At 49.5% G+C, this 24,856-nt stretch overlaps 1 protein-coding gene across 3 annotated transcripts; it reads left to right on the forward strand.

Moving 5' to 3' along the window:
- The first annotated feature begins 2,042 nt into the window (after positions 1–2,042).
- On the forward strand, positions 2,043–24,796 carry DENND2D (DENN domain containing 2D). 3 transcript variants are annotated; one of them, XM_065907011.1, is made up of 13 exons: positions 2,132–2,271; positions 5,971–6,110; positions 6,825–7,000; positions 8,339–8,451; positions 9,141–9,210; positions 9,894–9,971; positions 11,254–11,394; positions 13,712–13,860; positions 17,068–17,245; positions 20,278–20,319; positions 20,678–20,762; positions 21,062–21,301; positions 21,775–24,796. In XM_065907011.1, exons 2-13 carry the CDS (start codon positions 6,032–6,034, stop codon positions 21,849–21,851), a joined length of 1,428 nt encoding a protein of 475 aa, XP_065763083.1. In that variant the 5' UTR covers positions 2,132–2,271; positions 5,971–6,031; the 3' UTR covers positions 21,852–24,796. The 3 variants fall into 3 exon arrangements, with proteins under 3 accessions (XP_065763084.1, XP_065763083.1, XP_065763082.1); XM_065907012.1 differs by lacking the exon at positions 5,971–6,110 and having other exon boundaries at positions 2,043–2,271; XM_065907010.1 differs by lacking the exon at positions 2,132–2,271 and having other exon boundaries at positions 5,974–6,252.
- The last annotated feature ends 60 nt before the right edge of the window (positions 24,797–24,856 follow it).

The following is a 24,856-nucleotide window of genomic DNA, read 5'->3' on the forward strand; positions in this document are numbered from 1 at the left end:
GTACATGTAAGTATATCCTGCAAAGAATGACTACATAGTGAGCACACCTATGCATCTGCCACCAGGTTAAGAAGTAAGACATTACTAGCACCGAAGAAGCCCTATGACGTTCTCAATTATTACTTCCTCCTTCCTTCCTAACATAGCATCATCTTGACTTCTCATTCCATATGTTAGTTTTGCTTCTTTTTAGCTTTACATAAATGGAACTTAAAATATGTCTTCTATTGTGTCTGGCTGTTTTGCTCAACATTATATTTGTATGACATAGCCATGCTATTGCACGCAGTAGTGGTTTATTCATTCTTACTGCTGTATAGTAACCCCACTGCAAGAGAATGTTGTGATTCATCCGTGTCACTAATTATGGATGTGTGACATTATTTCTAGTTCAAGGCTATTTCAAAAAACTTTCGACATGAACATTCTTGTACATAATTTTATGGTGTACTTACACACAAATTTCTTCATCTGTTTTTAAAGGAAGGGAGTAGTTTGGGTAAGACCACCATAAAATAGATTGGGAAATTGAGGCACAGTTACGTTCAACCAGTTGGAGAAGTTTATCATGAACAACAATTGCACTTACACAGTGAGGCCTAAGACACAAATGCAGCCAAGAGAAGGCAGTTGATGAAGACATGTGTCCTTGTCTGTGGGAATTCACAGAGAATAGGGAACAGAAACAGGCTATGTAATTAAGTACAGAATTGCACAGGCCCAGAGAAGAGGCAACTTTTAGAGCCTCCAGGTTAAGGCTAGACAGTTTAATACCAGGGCTCACTCCTGCTCACCCACAGTCTGTGACATGAGAGTCACCTGGAGGCCATGCATGTAAAGGATAGGGGTTGTGGGTCTGGGGGTCATTGCTATAGATCCCTGACATATTTCTTGCACAGTGTCCTCTTCCCCCCATCTCCCATACCTTAAACTGGGCTAAAACCTCTGTGAATGGAGAAATTTCAGATGGACTCTGTACTTCTCTATCTTTTCCCTAAAGATCCTGGGAAGCAGAGGGGGACCAGTGCAGACCCCCTCTGGGAGCAAGTGGAGCTTATCAAATGCAAATATTCATTTCTGACAGCACAAGCTTGAAATCTGGGTGTGTATGTTGTTGCTCAGTCACTCAGTTGTATCCAACTCCTTGCGACCCCATGGACCACAGCACGCCAGGCTTCCCTGTCCCTCACCATCTCCTGGAGCTTGCTCAAACTCATGTCCATTGAGTCCGTGATACTATCCAACCATCTCGTCTTCTATGGTCCCCTTCTCCTTCTGCCTTCCATCTTTCCCAGCATCAGGAGATTTTTGACACACTTTCCTAGGTGTGTGTGGAAGCTAATAAAGATGAGAGGTGCAGAGGAGGAGCTGAAAGGCTGTATTGGGATGTGGGATTAGAAGGGGAGTGTGGCTAGATGCAGCTGTCATCATCACTAGCATCATTTTATTATCACCATCCCTTAAACTTAGATCACTGTAGAGTTTACGAAGAGCTTTTCTATTCTTGACTTTCACATCTCTGCCGTGGCAGGGTGGGGATTGCCCTCCCTTGACTGAACTGCCCAAGAACAGGCAGGATGGAGGGCAGAGTCCAGGCCCTAAGCCTCTTCTCCAGCCCCTCCTCGGGAGCTCACACGGCTCCGGTCCTTTAATTGAAGTGGAATAGGGAAAAGAGTAACGCAGGGATACGCGCCCCGCGGAGAAGGACAAACAGCGAGAGATCTGTAATTGGACAGAGGCTAAAGCCCTTGCAGGCGGCAGAGGTGAAGGGGTTGGAGAGGTGTGCAGTCGCTGAAAACTCCTTCTGGGGTACGTGCCCCAGCCGCCTGGAAGGTGCACCGACGCTCTCGGAGCGGGCACCCCCCGCGCTTGCCGCGGAGGTAGAGGGAGCCTTCGCGGAGACGCGGGGCTGGGAAAGTCAAACTTTCCGGGGCGCCCCACGAAGGGTGGGAGCGAGGTGGTGCCGCCCCTCCGGGACGCGCGTCGGTGCCCTCTGTCACCGCACGCCGCCCCGCCCGGGGCCCAGGGAACAGCGGGCCCGCCCAGGTGCGCCGGGGGTTGGGCCGGAGTCCGGAAGGTGCGCCGCCCCGCCCCGGGCCGGTTCCCTCGGCCTCCCCCCGCGGGAAAGTGAAAGTGTCGCGCCGGCGGAGGTCGCGCGTTGGGGGGCGGGGCCGCCACGGACCTGGGAGCGGGCGCCCGGCACCCGAGGGGCCATGGATGGGCTCGGCCGCCGTCTCCGAGCCAGCCTGAGGCTGAAGCGCAGCCGCTGGGGTTAGTGCGGGCCGGGGCGCGTCCGGGCGAGGGCGCGGGGACGGCCGGGGGACCGCGGACCAGGACGGGAGGCACGGGGGCGGCGGGCCAGGGCAGGGGTTGCAGAGCGTCGCGATCGATCGGGGAGCAGTCTAGGGGACATTCCAGGGGCTAGGACAGGGGTCAGGCGAGCTACAGAGAAAGGGCGCAGGTAGAGGTGGAAACGGGCGGATGGGGAAGGAAGGGGTAGGAGGTCAGAGGAGAAGCCACGCCAGCGGGAGTAAAGCGGAGGCTGTCAGCCAAAGGAAACCGCTGTGGGGCCCCGGGGCCACGTGTCCTTCCAGCCAGGAAGCTGGTGGGGCAACCGCAGGGTGCCTGCAGCGCCCTCACGGGAGACCCTGCCTCCGCTCCCGGCCTCCTACTGCCCCGCCCCGTCCCTCCCCACCCCTGGACTCCCCTCGTGGGAGCCCGCGATTCTGCCCCGCGCAGAGCCGCGGGCTACAAAACCGCTCTTACCGGCTACGTCACCCCCGCCCTCCCCCCCACACCCGCACCCAAGGGCGACGAGGAGACCTGGAGAGTGTGGCCTGGAGCAGAGCCGGGGTAGAGCCTGCTCAGCTGCTTCCATAGAGCCTGGGAACCTGACAAGTCAAACCTCCCTTATCCCTGATCCCCCATTAGGGAAGCCAGAAGGATTCCTCCCGTCCAGGGTTGTAGGGATTAAATTAGAAGTCAATATTCGTTTCCTTTCTTCTCAGCTGGAGCGCTGGGTTTTGGAAGGAAGGGAATTCAGAATTCATTTTCTTTTTTTATTCATTCAGCAAACTTTTTTTGCTGCTTACCACTAGCCAGTCCTATGGCTCAGCAGCCACAACTCTTCCTCTGTCCAGAGGTCCCACCTTTTGAGAAGCAGGGAACCAATGGAAAAGTAGGGGTCATTCCCAAACAGCCCACCCCTTCTAACATTTGCAGTGAAAAGAGTGAGTGAGACCTCCTTCTATTCCAAGCGCCAGAGCTGGGGAGACCTGGAGGCGGAAACCAGCGCTCCTTCTGCCATTACCCCTGCCCCCACCCCAGCCCTGGCCGTTCTCCGTGGACGCAGGTTTCCATTATCTGCTCATTCTGCCTGTGCTGAGGCAGAGAGGTCAGAGACCACAGGTGGAGACAGAGCCCTGGGTGTGAGTGGTGGCCGGAGCAGAGGCAGGGTGGGGCTGGCGGCCTCTCTTCTCTGCCGAACGCTGCCTTGGTGTCCCCTTGGTCTCGCTCAATCCTCAGAAGCCTGTGTGAATGGAAGGGCTGACAGAGACCTGTGTGAATGGCTGCTTCTGCAACCCAGAGGAAACATTCCAGTTGTTTCCAGAACAAGGCTGATAATTGTGGCTGGAGGAGCTTCCTGGACAGTGTAAGATGCACAGCCAGTATTACCTGTCCTGAGGTCTGGCATGCAGCCTGCAGGAGACTGTGCTCTTTTCATCTTCTGTACTGTTCTCCACCTTCCCTGGAGTTTCCCCTCCCTCTTTTGCCCTTTTGGTTCCAAGGCAACTGTGTGGTAGGAGGATGTGTGTGTGTGTGTGTGTGTGTGTGTGTGTGTGTGTGTGTGTGTGTGTGTGTGTGTGTGTGTGCGTGCGTGCACAGATGCAAGTATAAATCATCCTCTGGGGAGCAGTGGCATGGTCCTGGGTTGAGAGCGGCTGAGCTAGAAGAGGAGGATTTCAAGACCGAGGGCCCAGAAAGTCTCCTCACCTATATTCCAGCTGGTTCTGGGATTTTTCCTCAGAGGGCTGTGGGAGGGGCTTCCTGGTGGAGGAACAAGTGTAACCAGACTTCTGACTTCTCTAGAAAGGGTGGCTCCCTCTTCTACTTAAAATTCAAGATAATGATTCCTTTCCAGGGCACTGGGGATTAAATGAGATTGTTGTTGTTTAGTGAGAAACCCTTAGATGAGATGACCCATTATAAACCTGTGTTTGATGGACCTTTTCTCTTCTGTTGTTAACTCCCTTTGAGAGGGAGAAGGAAGCAATCTTTTTTTCTCTGCATTTTCTTGGTCTGCAGCCCAAAAGTCAATCTTCTGCTTGAGTTTGTGAGTTTTGCTGTTCTCTTGGCTTTTCCGATGAAGCAGGAAGAAATGGGCTGAAAATGCAACCCAAACAATTTAGGGAAAGAAATCATTTCCTTAGGTTCCAGAATGATCAGTGAAAAGATTTTGCTTCCCAAGGTCTTTTGCAAACAGGAGGCATCCCACATCTGTGAGATGTTTAGTGTGTACTACATCCAGAAAGTAGGAGCATGAACATGAAACTCTCATAAGTCCCACCCCCAAGAGATTCTGTTGTATTCCCTAAGTAGTCCCTGAATTACTCTGTGCCTCAGTTTCCCCATCTGATCAGGAGATGCCAGTTCTTCAGATTGGTGGTGAGTATTGTGCAACCTGTCCGTGCAGATTGCAAGTAACGTGTGGTGACGGATCTGAGTGTTCCGGGTCACTGTTCTCACCATTGCAGTGACTGTAACATTCTTATTTACTGTGACTGTCGTTCTCCCCAGGAGTCATGACTGGGTCACTGAACAATGGATTTTACTAGTCCACAGAAGTCGGTCTGGATCTATTAAGAGCAAGCAGCTGTCTCCCTTATTTCAGCACCCCACTTTTCTCCCAGAAGGCTGTTGATTCTTTGCAGGAGTGGCAGACACTGGCATCAAACCCTTTTGCTGCCAGGCTTCTCTTAGGGACAGCATCTTGGCAAAAGTCCTTCTCTCTTACCATGTACATTTACACACTCAAGAGTTTATGTGAGAATCCCAGGTGATGGATTGTTATTCTGTCTCTTTTCCCCAGCCTCCAGACACAGCATCACTGGAGCCCCAGGGGCCAGCTGTTCCACTTTTAGCTTGTGTAGAACTGTTGACCTGGACCATCTGGGAAAAAAGACTGAGCAGGAGTAGGGGTGGAGTGGACAGCACGCAGATGCTTTCCATTCCACCGAGTGCCCCTCAGGCTGCTGATGCAACCAGTCCCCTCCTATAGGCCAGGGAGAATGTCCTAAGTCAGTGCTTTCTATCTGGGGGAGGGGTTCTCTGCTGGATCCCTGGCACACGTCCCAGCGAGACAAGTCTGCCTTAGGACATATGGCAGGGGGTGAGAGATGCACCATGGAAGATCCTGCTGTGATATCAGGAACTCTCCAGCCCAGAGATGGACTTTGTTCTCTATTTCCCCACCAGGAGAGGAGATTTTTAGGTTTGTGCTGATATCCAGGAATTGCTCTTGCTAGAACAATTTCTCCACCTAGATAATGGATGAGGTGAAGTCTATTGATGTTAATCAGGGGAGGCCGTGGCAACCTTGCTGCGAGGAGTCTTTGGTCCGTGCTCTTGCTTGCAGTCTTGAAGTCCTAGACATCCCAGAGTGCAGCAGGGGGCAGTGCAGAGGTTAAGAAGTGAACGATCAGGGATCAGTTATGGAGATTTATGATCTTGGTCCTGGGGCTGGTGAGGTCCAGTGCTCACAGTCTGATGTTATCAGGCATTCTTCCTTGTCCGGAGGTTATACATAAATCCATTGCACAACCTTCAGCCCGGAATTAAAAGCCCTTAGCCCAGTAGCAGCTGGGCTCTGGGGGTGTTTGCCTATGACCTTTTCTCTCACCACACCCTGGGGCTCTTGGGAGGAGCTGAGGTCTGAGCTGCAGTGCCAGGATGCTGCCTCTGTCACTGCAGGCGTTCTGCTGCCTTCCTGGGTCCCGCCGCAGTCTTCTTGCTCAACCGTTGGGTGCACAGGATGGAAACAGCGCTCCCCTATTTGGAAGACAGCGTGTGGCTTGGCTGCATAGAGTCGTTGCTGGAGACTGAACTGGCAGGTGGTTTCTCAAGCTTTCTCTAGCTGGTCTGTATTGGAGGAAAGGGGGCACTCCATGCCTGACAGGCCCAAGAAGATGGAAAGAAAAGCGGGAGGCGGGATCCTCAGTCGCTTCCGCAAACGACTGCCTCTACACCGAGCAGGTCTGGACTAGATTACCCACTTCCTTTTTTTCCAGGATGGCCCTCTTCATTGGGGCTGTTTCTTCCCTTGAAATACTTCTTTTTTTTCTTTCTTTTCTATCTCATCCTCCACGCGGTTCTCCCATGTGACCGAGCCGGGAGGTTTCCCCTGTTGGTTTTTAGAGCCGGTCATGCCCTCTGTGGGGGTTGGTGTGGTCACAGCCACGTGGCCCTTGGCCTGTTCTGATTTCTTGAGTCCAGGTTGACTTGGGGGGTATATTGCTTCAGGTAGGCAGAATCTCTACTACATGGGACTGCGGGCCTCCCAGTTGGCCTCCCTGGTACATTTTCTTGGCTTCTGAATCAGTGGTTTCTTTCCTTCTCTTGACTCCTGGTGGTTCCAAATGTTGCAGTTGCACAGAAACTGCCCAGTTGGCTCTGAGCCCGTGCTGGGATGTGAGGCACTGGGCCACCTACAGGGACCTCGGCGTGGGCCTGGCCGCCTGGAGATGTGGAAGTTGCCAGAATCCCACAGCCTCCACTGGGAACCTGGATCAGTGAAATACCCATGGGCCCTGCTGTCTTGATTTCAGGACCTCCCCAGGACAATGTGGGAGAAGTAGTGAAGGAACCAGAAAGAGCCTTGGAGCACTATCTACCCAACTTTGCTGGAGGCCAGCACTTCTTTGAATACCTCCTCGTGGTTTCTCTAAAAAAAAAGCACTCAGGGGAAGAATATGAGCCCACAATCATCTACCAGTTTCCCAAGGTAAGGATTGAAGGAAGAGACAACGGGGGCCGAGGGTTCAGCTGTTTGAGGGGCAATGGGGAGGGGTGTGCCCTCTCCCTCCCCCACCCACCCTGCCCGGGCTCCGCTGGAGCTGCCCTGAACTCACTGCTCCCATTTCCTTCAGACCCAGCCCTGTTTTCCGTTATCATCCACAGAATCTAGGTCTGGCCTCTTTGTGGGGAACAGACCTAGGTTCCCTAGCCAGGAAACTAGGTTAGTTCTTCTGCCTTTGGGGGGACCTTCTAAGACTTCCCTGGTGGCTCAGATGGTAAAGCATCTGCCTACAATGTGGGAGACCCGGGTTCAATCCCTGGGTTGGGAAGATCTCCTGGAGAAGGAAATGGCAATCCACTCCAGTATTCTTGCCTGGAAAATCCCATGGACGGAGGAACCTGGTAGGCTACAGTCCATGAGGTCACAAAGAGTCAGACACGACTGAGCAACTTCCCAATTCCATCCTCAGCCACCCTGTTGAGAAGCTTACCTTCTGCCAGAGGTCCTTGCAGGAATCCCCTCCCTGGGGTGGGAAAGGGAAGGGCAGGCACACAGCTGATGGCCCCAGCCCAAGCATCAGGCTCCTTCTTGTCTGGTCCTGCTGCGGGTAAAGGGGTGGGGTCAAGGCACCCTTCTCATTAACCCTGACGATGAGGCAACTGAGCTGGCCGCTTCTCTTCTTAGATGTGGTATCTCTCTGATGTGGTCCTTCCAGGAAGCTGGGCGGTCTCTGGGCCTTTCTGTATTCAGCGTGGTCCTGGCCCCCTTCCTGACCATGAACACCATTAGGGATACTGAAGTCCAACTCAGGTTCATGTAGACTTGGCCCAGGAGTGGCTGTTTCAGCCGTGGGATTGTTCCAGCCTGACCCAGAATGCAGTCTGCATGCAGTGATGGGCACAGAGGCAAGCTTTAAGTTGCAAACCAGTGGAAAAGCTTATTCTCAGACTGCTTGCTGCTGCTGCTGCTAAGTCGCTTCAGTCGTGTCCGACTCTGTGCGACCACAAAGATGGCAGCCCACCAGGCTCCCCCGTCCCTGGGATTCTCCAGGCAAGAACACTGGAGTGAGTTGCCATTTCCTTCTCCAGTGCATGAAAGTGAAAAGTGAAAGTGAAGTCACTCAGTCGTGTCCGACTCTTAGCGACCCCATGGACTGCAGCCTACCAGGCTCCTCCTTCCATGGCATTTTCCAGGCAAGAGTACTGGAGTGGGGTGCCATTGCCTTCTCAGACTGCTTAGGAGCCTCCAAAGAAGCTCGCCAGACCCTAAGCCCTCTCCACCTGCTCCTACCTCCACACCCACCTGTCTCTTTTCCTGTTTTAGCGAGAGAACTTGCTTCGGGGTCAACAAGAGGAGGAGGAGCGGCTGCTTGGAGCCATCCCCTTGTTCTGCTTCCCAGATGGGAACGAGCGGGCCCCACTCACTGAGTGTCCCAGGTAATAGCTTGGCTCTGGGCAGGGGCCTGAGATTGGAGGAGAAGGGGACAGTGTGAACCATGTGATTCCTGTGCCCCCTTCATCTGGATTTCTCACCAGCTTCCTTCCTGTTGGGGAGGGACTGGAGTTGATTTGTTTTTGAATATCTTGCCTGGAGTCTCTCGAGGCAAGAGATGTTAACTAAACAGGTTAACCAGTCCCTTCTGTCCAGTAGAAGGGTGAGGTTCTCCTTCCTCTCCTAGAAGTGATTGTCACTGTGTTTTGACTGCCTCTGGCAAAAGATGGACACCAAAGAAGTCCTTTGGTCACGAATGAGATCCTTACATGGCAAAGCCCTTTACACCATGAGTCCTGGAATGTGACTGCCTGAGCTCAAATTTTGGCTTTACCACTATGAGTTGAGTGACCTTGGATAAGAAATACTCCCTCAGAGTCTCAGTTTCTTCATCTATAAAGTCAGGTTAGTAATTGAACCTTCCTCAAAGAGTCATTTTGAGAATGAAATGAGATGATGCATTTAGAGCTTGACACCAGTAAGCACTTTACATAAACTGACCGCTGTTATGATTATTCTCAGGATCACTCAGCAGCTCCCATGGCCCTCCTCTCCCCGCTCATCCCCACTGATACCGACCACCTTCCTGCTTTAGAACCCAGTGCAAACCAGGCCCTTGTTTGCTCTTCCTCAGGGAGACCTTCTCGTTCGTTCTGACCAATGTGGACGGGAGCAGGAAGATTGGATACTGCAGGCGCCTCTTGGTCTGTGCCGCTCAGAACGCCCCCTCCTCTCTGCATCCTATTCTGCCCCACAGCTGGGTTTGCTCCAGCCTCAGCTGCAAAAGCCAAGGCTCCTTGGCAGAGGCGGTTGCAAAGAGAGAGCACAGTCCAGCACCTGCTGCCTTGCTGGTGCCCTGGGCAATCTCACAGGAACGGAGACACGCAGCCCTCCTCACCCACCCAGGACACCTTTGCTGCTGGGATTGGGTCTTTACTCTTCCCAGCTTTCAACCGTTCCCTTCTGTGGGAGGCTTCATTCTAGTCTGCTCTCCACCATCTCTATCTAGGCCTTGTTGCCTTGGCCCCTGGGCCCTCCCAGAGCCTAGCTTGGGATTGGGACCTTGAGGTTCAACCCTTGGGTCTCCCCAAGTCACGTTTATGGCACACCCTCCCTAGCTGTTTCTTGTCTCTACAGCATACTCGCTCCCTCCTTGTCAACCCCTGAGGCTGTGGGTGCTAACAGAGGCAGTGCTTTCCCGTGAGCCAGCCAGCCCCCTCAAGGCCACGGTCTTTTGGTTTCTGTGACTGCTCTGGCCTTCCCAGCTGCCCGTCCCAGGAGTGGGAGCCCCCAGCCCCAGCCCTCAGCCCTGTGTCCCATGACCCGCAGTCGGGCGGAGGCCCTGGAGAGGCTGCGGCACTGAAGGAGCCTGTCTGTCCCTCTGCAGCCTGCCGGCCGTGGTCCTCGCCTCCCCAGGGTGTACTGCATCATCAGCTGCATTGGCTGCTTCGGCTTGTTCTCCAAGGTAGGGGTGGACCAGGATTCCGCCAGTCCTGTCGGGCCTGTTTGGCCTCCAGCTCTGCCCTGGCTGCCTTCCCTGCCTGGACTCCAGGCGCTCCTCCCCCACAGTCGGGGTCAGGCAAGGCACTCTGGAGACACTCAGGCAGAGAGGGGCTTGGGCTTCACCTGGCTTTAGAGAAAAGTCGGAACTGAACCTAGTAGACTATCTCCCCTGCAGAGTGCACTGCCCTCGAGTCTAGGCAAGGTAAGAAAGCAGCTGAAGTAGGACATGAGAAGAGCTTCAGGTTAGAAATTGGGAGTTGCAGATTCGTCATCTGTCAAATGTGTGTAATGATGTCTCATCTTCCTGTCTCGTGGGTTGATGTGAGGTGCAGGTAACATGATATATGGAGAAGACAGAATGCTAAACAAATATAAAGACAATTATACAATGGGGCTTGGGGGACTCCCTCTGATTCCTTCCAGGATAGAGGGGAAGTTGAGGTCTTGTGCCAGTACACCTGAGCCGGGGTTAGAAAGGAGTCCTTCAGGATGGATGGGGCATGTCTTTCTTCTTCTTTGTTGTTTTAGTCGCTAAGTTGTGTCCAACTCTCTCGTAACCCCATGGACTATAGCCCACCAGGCTCCTCTGTCCATGGGATTTTCCAGGCAAGAATACTGAGAGGGTTGTCATTCCTTCTTCAGGGGATCTTCCCGACCCAGAGATCGAACTCGCAGCTTCTGCATGGGCAGGTGGATTCTTTACAACTGAGCGACCAGGGAAGCCCACGGGGCATGTGTTGGTGGCCAGGAAAGGGCATCAGTGTGCTCAGCCCCAGACAGACCCCTTGGGGGATGAAGGCAATAAACTCCATCAGCCTCTGCTTGGGCGGATGGTTCATCTGTGTAGGGTTCTGCAGATGGAGGCCGTTCCTGGCCCTGGGGAGTCTCCAGTGGAAGTTGGAGGTCAGAGTGGCACCCTAAAGGCCCAGCTTCTAGGCCCCAGCTAGCACAAATGAACATGGTACCATCATGAATGAGGAGTTTACTCTAGGATGACTTCCTGGGGAAGGTAGTTCAGGTTGATGTTAGGAGAAGGGAGGAATATGAATTGGTAGAGAGAGGATGAAAGGAAGAAGGTCAGGAAAAACATCAGGTCTTGTGCAGGAGATAAACAGCAGACTGGTTTCTGCCAAGAGGAAAGAACCCAGTTAAGGATTGGCTGGAGCAACCTTACACATGCAGTCTTGGCTGGCAGCCCGGGAGCATTCCTCGAGTCATGTCTCCTGTGGTTCTTTTCCATACAGATCCTGGATGAAGTGGAAAAGAGACATCAGATCTCCATGGCCATCATCTACCCATTCATGCAGGGCCTCCGAGAGGCAACCTTCCCCGCTCCTGGGAAGACTGTCACCCTCAAGAGCTTCATCCCTGACTCAGGCACTGAGGTGGGTGAGCAAAACGGGGGAGACCCTCCCTGGGTGGAGGGGGCAGGTTCCAGCAGCACCTCCCATCACATTGTGCCCATTTACCAGGTTAACATTCCAAGAACCTCAGCTAGGCAGGGCCTGGCACTTGGCTAAAATTACTGGCAGAACTTAAAGTCAAACCCCAGTTCTCTGATTTCCTCAAGCTGATGCTCACAAAGGCCTAGTTACTGTTCAAGTAACCAAGACCTTTTTTTTTTTTTTTTTAAATAATAAACTATGTAAGTGGAAGCTCCCAGTACTGGAATGGCCCTTGATTCCAGTTCCCAAACTGCTGCTCTTCACCATTACTTCCCTTATCTCCCTGTGTCTGTCCTTTATCTCTACCTATGGCTTCCACCTGTCTTTTTTTTTTTTTAAATTTTTTTTATTAGTTGGAGGCTAATTACTTCACAACATTTCAGTGGGTTTTGTCATACATTGACATGAATCAGCCATAGAGTTACACGTATTCCCCATCCTGATCCCCGCTCCCACCTCCTTCTCCACCCGACTCCTCTGGGTCCTCCCAGTGCACCAGGCCCGAGCACTTGTCTCATGCATCCCACCTGGGGTGCCACCTGTCTTTTTTTATCACCCATCCCCACCCCTGAGTCCCCACCCATTCGATACTGGGGATTCTATTGCTTTAAGACATTAAACAGACAAAGCAGCAAATAGAAAATTGTTTTAAGAATCCCAGCCTTGACCCCTGGTATTTTGGATATTCTGTGTGTCCGTCTGAACTCTGGCTTTCCCATATCAGAATAAGGGGAGGTGTTAGACGTCTTCATTTACTCAAAAAATAAGCGTGGAAGGCTTGCTATGCCCCAAGTTGTACTATTTTCCGGCTCGTTGCTGTTGTTCAGTCACTAAGTCATGTCCAACTCTTTGTGAGCCCATGGATTGCAGCATGCCAGACTTCCCTGTCCTTCACTATCTCCCCGAGTTTGCTCAAAGTCACATCCATTGAGTTAATGATGCCATCCAACCATCTCATCCTCTGTCACCACTTCTCCTCCTGCCCTCAATCTTTCCCAGCATCAGGTTCTTTTCCAGTGAGTTAGCTCTTCCCATCAGGTGGCCAGAGTATTGGAGTTTCAGCTTCAGCATCAATCCTTCCAATGGATATTCAGGACTGATTTCCTTTAGGATTGACTGGTTTGGTCTCCTTGCTGTCCTAGGGACTCTCAAGAGTCTTCTCTAACACCACAGTTCAAAAGCATCAATTGTTTGGTGCTCAGCCTTCTTTATGGTCTAACCCTCACATCCATACATGAATACTAGCTTTGACTATACAGACCTTTGTCAGCAAAGTGATGTCTCTGCTTTTTAATACAGTCTTGGTTTGTCACAGCTTTCCTTCCAAGGAGTAAGCATCTTTTAATTTCATGGATTCAGTCATTGTCCACAGTGATTTTGAAGCCCAAGAAAATAAAGTCTGTCACTGTTTCCTTTTTTCTTTGCCCCCTCTATGTGCCATGAAGGGATGGGACCAGATGCCATGATCTCAGTTTTTAAAAAACTTGAATTTTGAGCTAGCTGATTCTGGCTACAAAATGGTAAATAAAACAAATGTGGTCCCTGACCTCATGGAGCTAAAAGTCTAGTGGGGGAGACAGCCTTAAATAAATAAACACACAAATAAATAGATCATTGAAAATTATATTGCTGGAAGGAAAAGAAAACAGGATGCTATACGAGAAAATGATGAGACACGTGTGTTGCATTTATGTGGCCAAGGAAGGCTTCTAAGATATAAAGGAGGATAAGAATGAAGACAGAAAATACTGTAAGTCAACTACATTTCAATGAAAAGCTAGTTAACTAATTAAAAAAAAAATCCAGTGGCTAAAACTCCATGCTGCCAATGCAGGGGAGCCAGGTTCATTCCCTGGTCGGGGAGCTGGTTTCCACATGCTGCAACTTAAACTCAGTGCAGCAAAATAAATAAATAAAACAAAGTAAGTATTTTTTAAAATGAAAGGCAACCTAGGGGAGCGAAGTACCTCAGGCAGGAAAGAAGGAAGGCATGCGGAAGGAACAGAAGGTAGTTGATGTGGGGAAGCAAGGCGGTGGAGGAGGTGAGGGAGGCAGGGTGTTGCGAGCCACACAGAGGTTTATAGCAGCATTACCCTCAGAGCAGAGGGGAACCATGGGTGGGTTTTTAGTAGCTGGGAGGTAGGATCAGATATACTCTTTTGGGGAGGATAGGGCAGAGGTAGGTAGAGACCCAGCTTTCTGGGGCTTGTGTGATTTTTCAGTGTGGTAACAGCCTCTCTCTTTGGTTTCCTGACAGTTCATTTCCCTGACGCGGCCCCTGGATTCCCACCTAGAGCACGTGGATTTTAGGTCTCTCATGCGTTGCCTCAATTTTGAGCAGATCCTTCAGATCTTTGCCTCTGCAGTGCTGGAAAGAAGAATCATCTTCTTGGCAGAAGGTCTCAGGTTAGTCCAGTCACTGAGCAGGTCCCCTGAACTGGCTGGCATCCCTGGGTTCCAGGGGGCAGGCGGGACGGTTCTCCAAGGAACCCAGGCTCTAGGACCTGTGTGCTCACCTTTCCTCCACACTGTCTTGATCTGCACTAAAGCCTAGAAAATAGCTGCTGTAATAGCTGTTGTAATTCCCTGTTCCTGTCTCCAAACTTGATCACTGCCTAAGCCTGAAGGAGGTTTGTGATTTAGCTCTGAGAAGGGCATGAGGCATTCTTGTGACAGCCTAGGAGAAAACCAGTTAGGGTGGATGCAGAGAGGATTCTGCTCCTGAAAGGCTGAGGGAGGACAGGGCAGGAAGGTGTATGTATAATGGTATGGAGGTCAAACCCATTATCCTAGCGGCAAACACACCTCATTTGTCCATTTATTTACTCATTCAACAAATACTTATTGTGTGTCAACTGTTAACCAGACGCCCAGCATCAGGGACATACAGACAAACAAAAGATGGTCCTAGACCTAAAGGGGATATAGACTTACTCCTGATTGAAAGGAAGCTTAGGTGTTGAAATCAGCAGAACAATTCAAGTTCTTTTCTTCTATCTTTAGCAACATGGTGTTCCTTAGGTTAGTTTCTTAACTTCTTTTATTTTTTTATTTTTTGGATGCATGGGCATGTGGGATCTTTAGTTCCCCGACCAGGGATTGAACCTGTACCCTTTGCGTTGGAAGTGCAGAGTCTTAACCACTGACTCACCAGGGAAGTCCCTAGTTTGTTAACTTTTTGAAGTCATGATCTCCTTACCTGTAATTGGACAGATCGACTGTACCTACCTCATAAGGGTGTAGTAAGGATTAAATGAAGTAATGCACTTTAGGTACCTAGCACCCTGCCAAGCCCACACTGGTAAATGCCAGTTGTTTTTCTTAATAATAATTTCATAGTTGAGTATATCCCTGTATAGTGTATAGTTGAAGCAGAATACTATCATATCTTGGCCTCTGCCTATTTGAGGCTTCAAGTCTGGTTAAGACATGGGGAGATCCGTGACAGATGGAGACAGGAGAAAAATTTTAAGACAGTAGCAGGTTGACTCATTTATGTCTGGGGATGGAGAAAGCTGCTTATGTTGAGCTGACAATCTTGGTTTTATCTTTTAGAAAAGAAGAAGGAAAGCACTTTAGGGACCCAAACGTTAGACTAGAGGGTCAGGTGAATATCATGGGTTTTAAAGGAAAGGAAGTTTGGGCAGGCAGTGGGGTCTGTGTAAAAACCCGTGATAACCAAAAAGGCACCGTGTGTGCATGCAAAGTTGCTTCAGTCCTGTCCAACTCTTTGCAACCCTGTGGATTGTAACCCGCCAGGCTCTTCTGCCCGTGGGCTTCTCCAGGCAAGAATACTGGAGTGGGTTGGCAGGCCCTCCTCCGATCTTCACTACCCATGGATAGAACCCACATCTCTTGTCTCCTTCATTGGCAGGTGTGTTCTTTACCACTAGCGCCTCCTGGGAAGCCCCAGAAGGCACCAGTTGTGGGCTAATCCTTGTGGGAAGCGGTGTAAATCTCTTGCTTTAGACATAGCTCTTCCATTCTTGGCCCTGTAGGGCAGGGATCACCAACCCCCAGGCACTGGTCCATGGTCTGGTAGGAACTGGGCCACACAACAGGAGGTGAGCAGCCAAATAAAGCTTCATCTGTATTTACAGCCGCTCCCCACCAACTCCCATTACCACCTGAACTCTGCCTCCTGTCAGAGTAGTGACGGCATTAGATTCTCATAGGAGCACAAACCCTACTGTGAACTGTGCGTGCAAGGGATCTAGGTTGCATGCTCCTCGTGAGAATTTAATGCCTGATGATCTGAGGTAGAACTGAGGTGGTAATGCTAACGCTGGGGACCTGCTGCAAATACAGATTATCATTAGCACAATAAATGTAATGTGCTTGAATCATTCTGAAACCATCCCACCCCTCCCCCGCAACCCCAGCCCTCGGTCTGTGGAAAAAATGTCTTCCATGAAACTGGTTACTGGTACCAAAAAGTTTGGGGACTGCTGCTGTAGGGAACTGAGACGTTTCTGTTGTGGCTAGAGCTGGGATTCTGGCTTTTGCCCCTTAGGGTCAAAGTGAAGGGGACTCCAGGTGTCAACTGGCCTGGAGACAGGCAAAGGTTGGCAGGACTCACCTCTCAGGCGTTAACTTTCTTCAGGGAAACCCCACCACTCCCCACTTCCTTCCTACACTGAATATTTCAGATCTCTGCTGCTCAGTCAGGAAAGGCACTTCCAGTCAGCTTAAGCCTTGACTAGACTCTCAGAGACTCTATCTTTCTAACTCAGGAAGTGCTAGCTTGATACGAAGAATTGAAACATGGTTTCCGCATCTGTGTTTTTGTTGGCCTTGGCTTTGGGGCAGTTTGGAGAAATGAAGAGCCACTAAAGCTAGTGGAGAATAGAGAAGACAGGGAGGGTGTGTGTGTTGGAGGGGAAAGGGGAGGGGGGCATGAGGGAACTTGGGTCTGAGTCGTGACTTGGGCAATAACTATACAGGGAATGCTTCCTTGGAAAGGGTGGAGGAGTCCTCTCAGGGGGACTTTCCGGGTGGGAATTGCTGGTCAGAGGTTCCTGGAATCCAGGAATTTCCCAAGCAAGCTCAGGCACCAACCTGATAAGTTTAAATAACCACGAGTGATCAGAGGGAGCTGTGAGAGTTAAAGCCTGGGGATGAGAGATAAGGAGGAAATAGACTTGACCTCTCTGCTATACCCCAGTGTTTACATGTTTGTCTCCTTAACTACACTGAGTGCTTTAAAAGCAGGGCCAGTCTTTTGCTTCCTGGTACCCACATCCCTAACACAGTGGTGAACATAGAAAAAGGGCTCCATCAATGATCAATGACCTCATAGAAGGAAGACATTTCTTCTTCCTCCTCCTTTCTTTAAAGACACTCCCTCCACCCCCACCCCCACCCCCAGTGGAAAAGAAGAATCACATAGAGGCCCCATACTTCACGAGGGGAGCCTCAGCCTCTTCTGGTTTCCACCCCTCCCCTCCCAGCATCGGGTAGCCACAAGCTCTGAGACCGGCATGGCTCCCAGACTTGCTGTGGCTCCGGCACAGCCAGCACGAGCCCCTGCAGCCTTGGTGGGCGGTGGGGAGGCGGCGCGGGCCGGCGGCCTGGGGGCCCCTCTGACTCTCACTCTCTGTGCCTTGTCCCCAGCACCCTGTCTCAGTGCATCCACGCTACTGCCGCGCTGCTCTACCCCTTCAGCTGGGCCCACACCTACATCCCCGTGGTCCCCGAGAGCCTGCTGGGAACCGTCTGCTGCCCCACTCCCTTCATGGTTGGAGTCCAAATGCGCTTCCGGCAGGAGGTTTTGGACAGCCCCATGGAAGAGGTACGCTGCAGCAAGATGGGGGCCTGATTTGGAGCCAGGCAGACCTGGATCCGGATCCCACCTCTGCTGGTAATAGCTGTGTGATTTTGTGGCAAGTTACTTAACCTCTTTAAGCCTCAGCTTCCTCATCTGTAAAACTGGAGTGGCCATGTTTAGACCCTAAGGATCCTAGGGGGAAAAAATCAGCATAAAGCACCTAGCCTGGAGCCTGACATATAGCTGATACGCAGTAAGTGCTCCCTTCTCTGAATGATTTCCCTTTGGACTTAAGGGGTAACACATGGCTTATTTGGGCTTCACCCAACTGTATTAGGCCAGCTAATCCTACTGAGCAGGCCCTGGGTGTCCCATTTTTCTTCTGAATGGACAAGCACAGCTGGTCTGTACAACACACACCCCACTGGAATTTATTCACATTGCTTGGAAGTGAACGAACAGTCTTCCTGGAAACAATGAGTCTTGAAAATGCAGATTTTTTTTGTAGTAGGGGTCATCCTTCCAATTAGCTCAGAGCTCAGTTGGTTAATGAGGATATAGGTCCAAATCCCCTTGGATTTTGTCGGCCTCCTGTGTCTTGGCAGTGCCCCCAGATACACCAAAGAGCTCAGTGGTGAGAATGGGTGTTAATAACATAAACCTACCTCCAGTGTTGGAAGAACAACTTCTGCTTTGCTTGAGTTGTCAATAGAAACTTTCAAGAGATAGCACATTACTATAATCTCAAGCCAAAAGAGCTACTGAGGTTGGTCTGGCTAACCATTGACTCCCTCTGTGTAGACAGAAAGGGAAGAGGCAGAGCCTTGAAGTAAGCTACTGGAGGCATGCGGCCAGCCCTAATGGGAAGTCTTCCTCCATTTACGTAAGAAATAGCCAAGGTCCAGAGAGCACAATCCACTTATCGAGGCTGCACAGGCAATCCCGGAATCTAGCAGAGATAGAAGCAAAGCACCTCTTCCGCAGCGTGCTGCTGGGAAGTAAAGAAGCAGGCTGTTTCCCTTCCTTGCCTCCCCAGCCCGCCCTGCCCTCCTCAGAACTGCTGAGTACACACGCCCTTTGAGCCAACCTCTGCCTTGTGACTAACTGGGACAGAGTATCAGCCCCACGTTTAGTAATACGACTCAATAAGTGTCCCAATCCCAGAAGTTATGAAACTTCCTGATGCTGCAGCGCCATCTTCTTGGACGCTGTGATTCCTCCCCCAGTGGCCTGGCGGGGAGACACCCCAAGGCTAGTCAGACTCCAGCTTGTGCTGTCCAAGAGCCCCAGCTGATGAAATGGTCAGAGGGTAGGGATGGGAGAGGGCAGGGAGATAGGTCAGGGAGAGAGATGGGGCATTCCTTGACTCCCAGGTCAGCTCTTTGGAAGGGCTCCTTGGACAGACAGTAATATACTCAAGTACTGGAAAGATTTCTGGGAACAACCTCAGAAAGAAATTCTTTATACATGCTCTTACCTCCCAGCCCCCAAAGTGAACAGCCTGCCCTAAATGAAGGCGTCTGAACGTATGTATACAAGTGGTTTCACGCCTGAACTAGTTCAACTTTTCTCCCCTGATGATGGATAATTACAGTGCCTGCTCTGTCTTTTGGCACACATTCCTATTTCTCTCTTCTTTTTATTCGGGAGAAGGGTGCGTGGAGGGATCACTCACCCTCTTGTCGAGACCAAGGTCACAAACTGAAAAGAGGGACCCAGCAGGCATTTTAAATGGCCAACACAAGCTCTGGGGGATTATGATGAACTGCTGAGCACCTGCCTTGCCTCAAGGAGGCAGCTGTAACTCAGTTCCCTCTGAATGTGGATCAGTGTAGAGCTCCTGACTTTTCCAGAGAACCCCTGGATCCAAATTCTGTGTGAAATTTTTTAATTTAAATATTGGAAACTAATTCAATGATTTGAAAATTCTCTGAGTCTCAAAGAAACAGGTCTGTAGGTTGGAATCTAACTAGCAGGATGCGTATTGGTCTTCTCCAGTCTTGACTGAAGGCCCCTTAGGCAGTGATGGAGCTGATACTAGAACTCAGGTCACCCAACTTTCAGCCCTATGCTTGTCCTACCTGCACCCTACAAACATGTGATTACTGCCTTTCCGTCCCTTCTCCTGTTGACCCCAGGCTTATTTTCTCCTCTCACTCCTCCCTGCTGAAGGTCCAAAGCTCTTGTGGGAGTTTTAATAATTTTTATTTATATATTTTTGGCTGTGCTGGGTCTTCATTCCTGTGTGGGCTTTTCTCTTGCGGTTGCAGAGGGCGGGGGGCATGCGGGCTTCAGTAGTTACAACACCTGGGTTCAGTAGTTGTGGCACATGGGCTCAGTTGCTCTGTGGCATGTGGGATCTTCCCTGAATCAGGGATCGAACCCATGTCTCCTGTGCTGGCAGGCAGATTCTTTATCACTGAGCCACCAGGGAAACCCTGTGGGAGTTTTAAAAATGGAATTCTAGGCAATTGTACATAAAGTTGTTGTAAGCATTTAAAAAAAAAAAAAAATCAAAAGATGCCCATCCCTGTCCTAAAACTCACCAGAGGGAAGGGAACTGAAGAACTGAAGAACTGTAGGAAGAATGATGCACTACCAAGGACAACACAACCCAGGCTTGGAAACTGGTTCTACTCTTTGCTAGCAGTATCACCTCAGGCAGTTTAACTTCTTTGGGTGTTTTCTCACCTGCAAAACAGGCACAGTAGCTGCCTCTACAGGAGCATTGGGAAGATTAAATGACATAAGATGTGCAAAGCACAGTGTGCGCCATGCACTTAAGGCTTCATACATAGAAGTTATTACTATGATCAATGCGTTTTTATTAAGGGAGTGACTGGCTTCAATTTACCCATGTTGTGTACCCCATCTTCCTTAGCTCTCTCCCCCTATTTCCTGCTTCCTATACCCTCATGCCCTTTTCTCAGTGGGTGGTGAGAAAGGGGTGTATCAGACAGGAAATGAGAACTGAAGATGCTGATTTTGTTGTTACTTGGGCCACAGGCAGAAACGGAGAAAGGGGGAGAAAACAAGCTGTCCCGTTTTTATTTCAGGTCCTGCTGGTGAATCTTTGTGAAGGAACCTTCCTAATGTCAGTAAGTGTCTGGGTTCAGATCCCTTGCAGACCCACAACCAACTCAATTACTCTTGGCTCATCAAAGTTCCACTACTTTAAAAAACTTGTTTATGCTAACAAGACTTCATCTCTCTCAAGAAGAGTGTGACTTCACGAGGCAGTCGGTGTTAGTGCTTTTAGAGCAAGGACATAGTCCGAGTACCAGAGGGACAGAGACTTCCTAGTGTTTAGAGTTGAAGCTTCTTTTGTTTCTCTTGTATGTGGCCAATTATTTGGGGGTGGAATGGGGTGTAGAATTCATGCCTCACATTCTCGTTCAACACTTCACACCTGCTCCCTGACTGCTTGGCCTCTGAGCTGACTCTGTCCTTTCCTAGGTTGGTGATGAAAAAGACATCTTACCACCCAAGCTTCAGGATGACATCTTAGAATCTCTTGGTCAGGGCATCACGGAGTCACGGAGTAAGTCCCAGGTCCCTCTTATTCTGGCTTTCTCCAAAGTTTAAGGGCATGATTCCCAAAAATTCCCTTCTAGAACTAAAAGGGATTCACTCCACAGTCCTGGGCTAGTCCCAGAGGCCTTGATCCTAAACGGCAAGTATGACCCCATCTCCAGTCTCACATTTTCATCAACCAGTAATTATGAACCCTGCCTCACCCCACCCCTTGCCCAAGAGCTTTCAGCCTGCAATGAAAGTCACTTAGAGGTAAGTTTTCATCCTTCTGCTGCCCCTGAGATGGTCTCTTTATATCCCCTGCAGCTTCTGAACAAATCAATGAGCACGTTTCAAGGCCTTTTGTGCAGTTCTTTGTCAAGACTGTGGGCCACTATGCTTCCTACATCAAGTGGGAGGCGAATGGGCAAGGCCGCTTCCAAGAACGGGCCTTCTACAAGGCTCTGACCTCCAAGGCCAATCGCCGGTTTGTGAAGAAATTTGTGAAGACCCAGCTCTTCTCCCTTTTCATCCAGGAAGCTGAAAAGAGCAAGAACCCTCCTGCAGGTATGCAGTGAGAGCTCCCTATATCAGCCCAAGCCTAGATGGTCACTGCCTCCAAGTCAGGTGTGGTCCTAGGAGGGGAGGGAAGAGCACTTGTAAGAGAGGTTCACAAAAACAGCTGTGATCTTATCAAACCCGGTTGGAAAGAAAGATCCTGAAGCCTAAGAAAATGCCTCTGAGGCTGACGTTTTGTAGACTTTGCTCTGTTCATCAGTCAGTAGGAGGACCTTTGCTTTCTGTTTTAGTCTAGAGCTAATTCCTACTAATTATTCTGTTTTAGGCCCCCATAGGAGCCTAATCGAATACCTAGATCTACAAAGGCCTAGGATGGCATGGGGATCCTGGGGGGAATGTGGGTACAGTGGGGGAGCATGGGCCGCAGACATTGAGAGTATCTCTGACCCTTGTTCTCGAGCTCATCTTAGCCTGCCTGGCCAGGTTAGCTGCCTCTAACAGCTGTATCTCTAACGCCACAGATTATTTCCAAAAGAAAATACTTGAATATGAGGAACAGAAGAAACAGAAGAGACCAAAGGAAAAGACTGTGAAGTAAGAGCCGTGTTGAACAGGAGTGACTAGACCTATAGGCCAGTGTGGACTTTGACGCCTGCCAGCACGGTCGGGTGTGAAGCTCTCAGTCGATAGAATCCGCAGCCTCCTTCCGGGTCCTGGTAACCAGGTCTCGCTTCAAGTTGGTGTCTGGAGTTTGGGATTCCTGAAATCAGCCTTCTCGAGACTTTGGAAGGCTCTGACCTCTGTGCTCAGAGCTGGGCACATAGCTGCCTTTTCTGCAGAGGTGACACAGGGCAAGAGACAGTAGTCGAGGTGGTGTAGAGCCCCAGAAGTTTCTGGAACTGCCCTCTCCCAGGAAGCACTATTACAAAATCCTCCACAGAGAAACAAGCTGTCACCCAAATGCTCAGTTTCTTCACACATAAACAGAGGTCTGTGGACATGTGAGGATAAGAATAAAGATGAAAATCTTCCTGCTGTTTACACGTGTATCTCTGGCTTCCACTATGGAGAGATAACCAGCAAAACAAGGCAAGAGATGTGAGAATAAACTGGACTAGATGTGGAGGATCTGGCAACAGTGCCCAGAACTCTGGTGCTGTGTCTGGAGTAGCAGAATGATGGGCATCAGGAGAGCCTTCTACTAGGCAAGGTGAGGGATACTGGTAAAAACAGCGGCAGTACTGAGGATACAGCAGCGGTTCTTGGTCCAAGTTAGGTGTTCTTTCCAGAATCCTGGGACGAAAGGCTACTAGCCTTTCATGAAATATTTGAAGTTGAGAGTTACTTGACAGTAGGAATCTCAGCTGAAGAAGCCAGTGAAGAACACTACATTGTTTCCATCAATAGGTCTGTCCACCCATCACTTCTAGTTTGGAACTTTCTGTTTTAGACATCCTACTTCCAACTTCATTATTGTGAGAAGCCAGTTCAACTCTTTGGCTAAGGGCAGAGGGATCTCCTCGTTGACATTTTTTCTTTCGGAAGAAAAGAGAATCATCATCTTAAAAGTCCAAAGTTTAGTAGTCACCTGGTCCCTCTTCCCTCTGAATCTCCACTGACAGCTTCTGTTTAAATACTGTAAGGGATGGGAAACTTTTAGGAAGCATCCTGTTTTTCAAAAATTCCATCTTTTTAATGTGTGTATGTGCATGGGGCCCTCAGAGGCCCCTGGATTCTGTACAGAGAACTCAAATGTTGTTGCAGGATGGAATAGGAGACTGGGATTACTGAATTGAAGTTAAAGTCAATATAATTTCATTTCAGGGGCACAGACACCTACTGCAGGTGGCACATGTTCTACTGTGCACATACCACCCCAAACTAGGCTGCTACTCTTCACGGCTTCCAAGAGTCAGTGCACTTTTTTAGGTAGTTCCTAATCCTAGTTGTACCTCAGAACTGGAATCCTGGGGAGCTTATGAAAATATGAGGCTCCATCTTTAACCTTCCAAATCATCATGAAAGATAGGACATGGGAACCCATATTTTTAAAACTTCTTCAGCTGATTCTGACACCTAACCAGGTATATAATATGCTCACAAAGAATCAGGACCAACTGAGGTTTACTATAAACGTAACTTGATCTCATGTTGATGGTTATCTAGAGCTAAAGGAAGCACACACCAAATACCTAGATGTCTTCCAGATTTCCATTATGCTGAAAGATTCTAGCACCTCAGTCTGTAGCTTCAGCTCACTAAAACCTAGTATAGTGTAGAAGATAATGCTGGACCAGAATTCAGAAGATATGGATTCTAGTCTCCATTTGGAAAAGGAACCACCGTTGTGCTACTGGTATGCCATTTAGCTTCTCCAAACCTCAGTTTCCACTGTAGGCAATTAACATCTGCTGTGTCTATCTCATAAGACAAGGATGTAACTCTGCCAAAGTTAATTATCCTTCCTTCTTTTTTCCTTTGTCCTACCTTGTGACATTTGATCTGCCCTAGCATTTTCTTGTATGAACTTCTCTACCCCAGATGCTGGAGAAGTTGCTATCAAGCACAGATAGTGAAAACTTCCTTTTCCAGCTACATTCTAGCAAATAAATGAATAGTTTCACTACCACTGCTAATCAAGATTACATGGAATTGATGGAATCATTAGAAGTGCAAGAAAGAGTTCTGGGTGCCAGGCAAAGCAGCACAGCTGTTGTGTATCCATGATTATGGAAACAGGGTATAAATAATAATCAATAGTAAGAACCTCATTTTAGTCAATAGTTTAAACCTTTGCTGTTTGTCTGCCTCTTCATTCAAGCAACTGAACTATACACAACAGAAACAGATCTGGTTTATAGTTACTGAGGACACCTGTTTTTTGTTTCAAACTTGTAGCCAGAGAAGGAGAGTGCAAATATTCAATAATTTCCAAAAGAGGTACAAACCTCTCTTATTTTACACCTGGGGGAAGGGCTTGAGATTCTGAGAGCTACTAACCAGTCTCCTAAAGGAAACCTGAATTTTCATTGGAAGGACTGATGCTGAAGCTCTAATAGCTTGGCCATATGATGTGAAGAGCTGACTCATTGGGAAAGACCCTGATGCTGGGAAAGACTGAAGGCAGGAGGAGAAAGGGATGACACAGCATGAGATGGTTGGATGGTATCACCAACTTAATGGACGTGAATTTGAGCAAACTTCAGGAGACAGTGAAGGACAGGGAAGCCTGGTGTGCTGCAGTCCATGGGGTCACAGAGTCAGACACGGCTTAGCAGCTGAGGAACAACAACAAAGACCTACTAAACTCCTTTGGGCTTTTAAGATGATGGTTCTCTTTTTACAAAGGGAAAAAAAGACTTATGATCTTAAGGGTGACAACTATAACAACAGCAAAAAACCTACCAAGAGGGAAAGTGAACATAGCACTCCCATGTTTTAAGTTAAACAGTTTTATACAAAATAGAAAGGTCACAGGACACATGTTGACGATGAGGTAGCTGACTTAATTTCCTTATTTACTAAAGAACAAAAACAAATTTTGCTTTAAAATTTAAAAAGCAACATTAAAACTTAGTTTATGTTTCCACTGAATAAAACTGA

This window comes from Muntiacus reevesi, chromosome 1, assembly GCF_963930625.1.
Source record: "Muntiacus reevesi chromosome 1, mMunRee1.1, whole genome shotgun sequence".
NCBI lineage: Eukaryota > Metazoa > Chordata > Mammalia > Artiodactyla > Cervidae > Muntiacus > Muntiacus reevesi.

Excerpts from the sequence above, each read along its gene's own strand:
- DENND2D (XM_065907010.1), top strand. The coding sequence starts at position 6,165 with ATGCCTGACAGGCCCAAGAAGATGGAAAGAAAAGCGGGAGGCGGGATC. Across the intron at positions 6,253-6,824 it reads ACTGCCTCTACACCGAGCAG|GACCTCCCCAGGACAATGTG; the intron begins GTCTGGACTAGA and ends TCTTGATTTCAG. Across the intron at positions 13,861-17,067 it reads TTCTTGGCAGAAGGTCTCAG|CACCCTGTCTCAGTGCATCC; the intron begins GTTAGTCCAGTC and ends CCTTGTCCCCAG.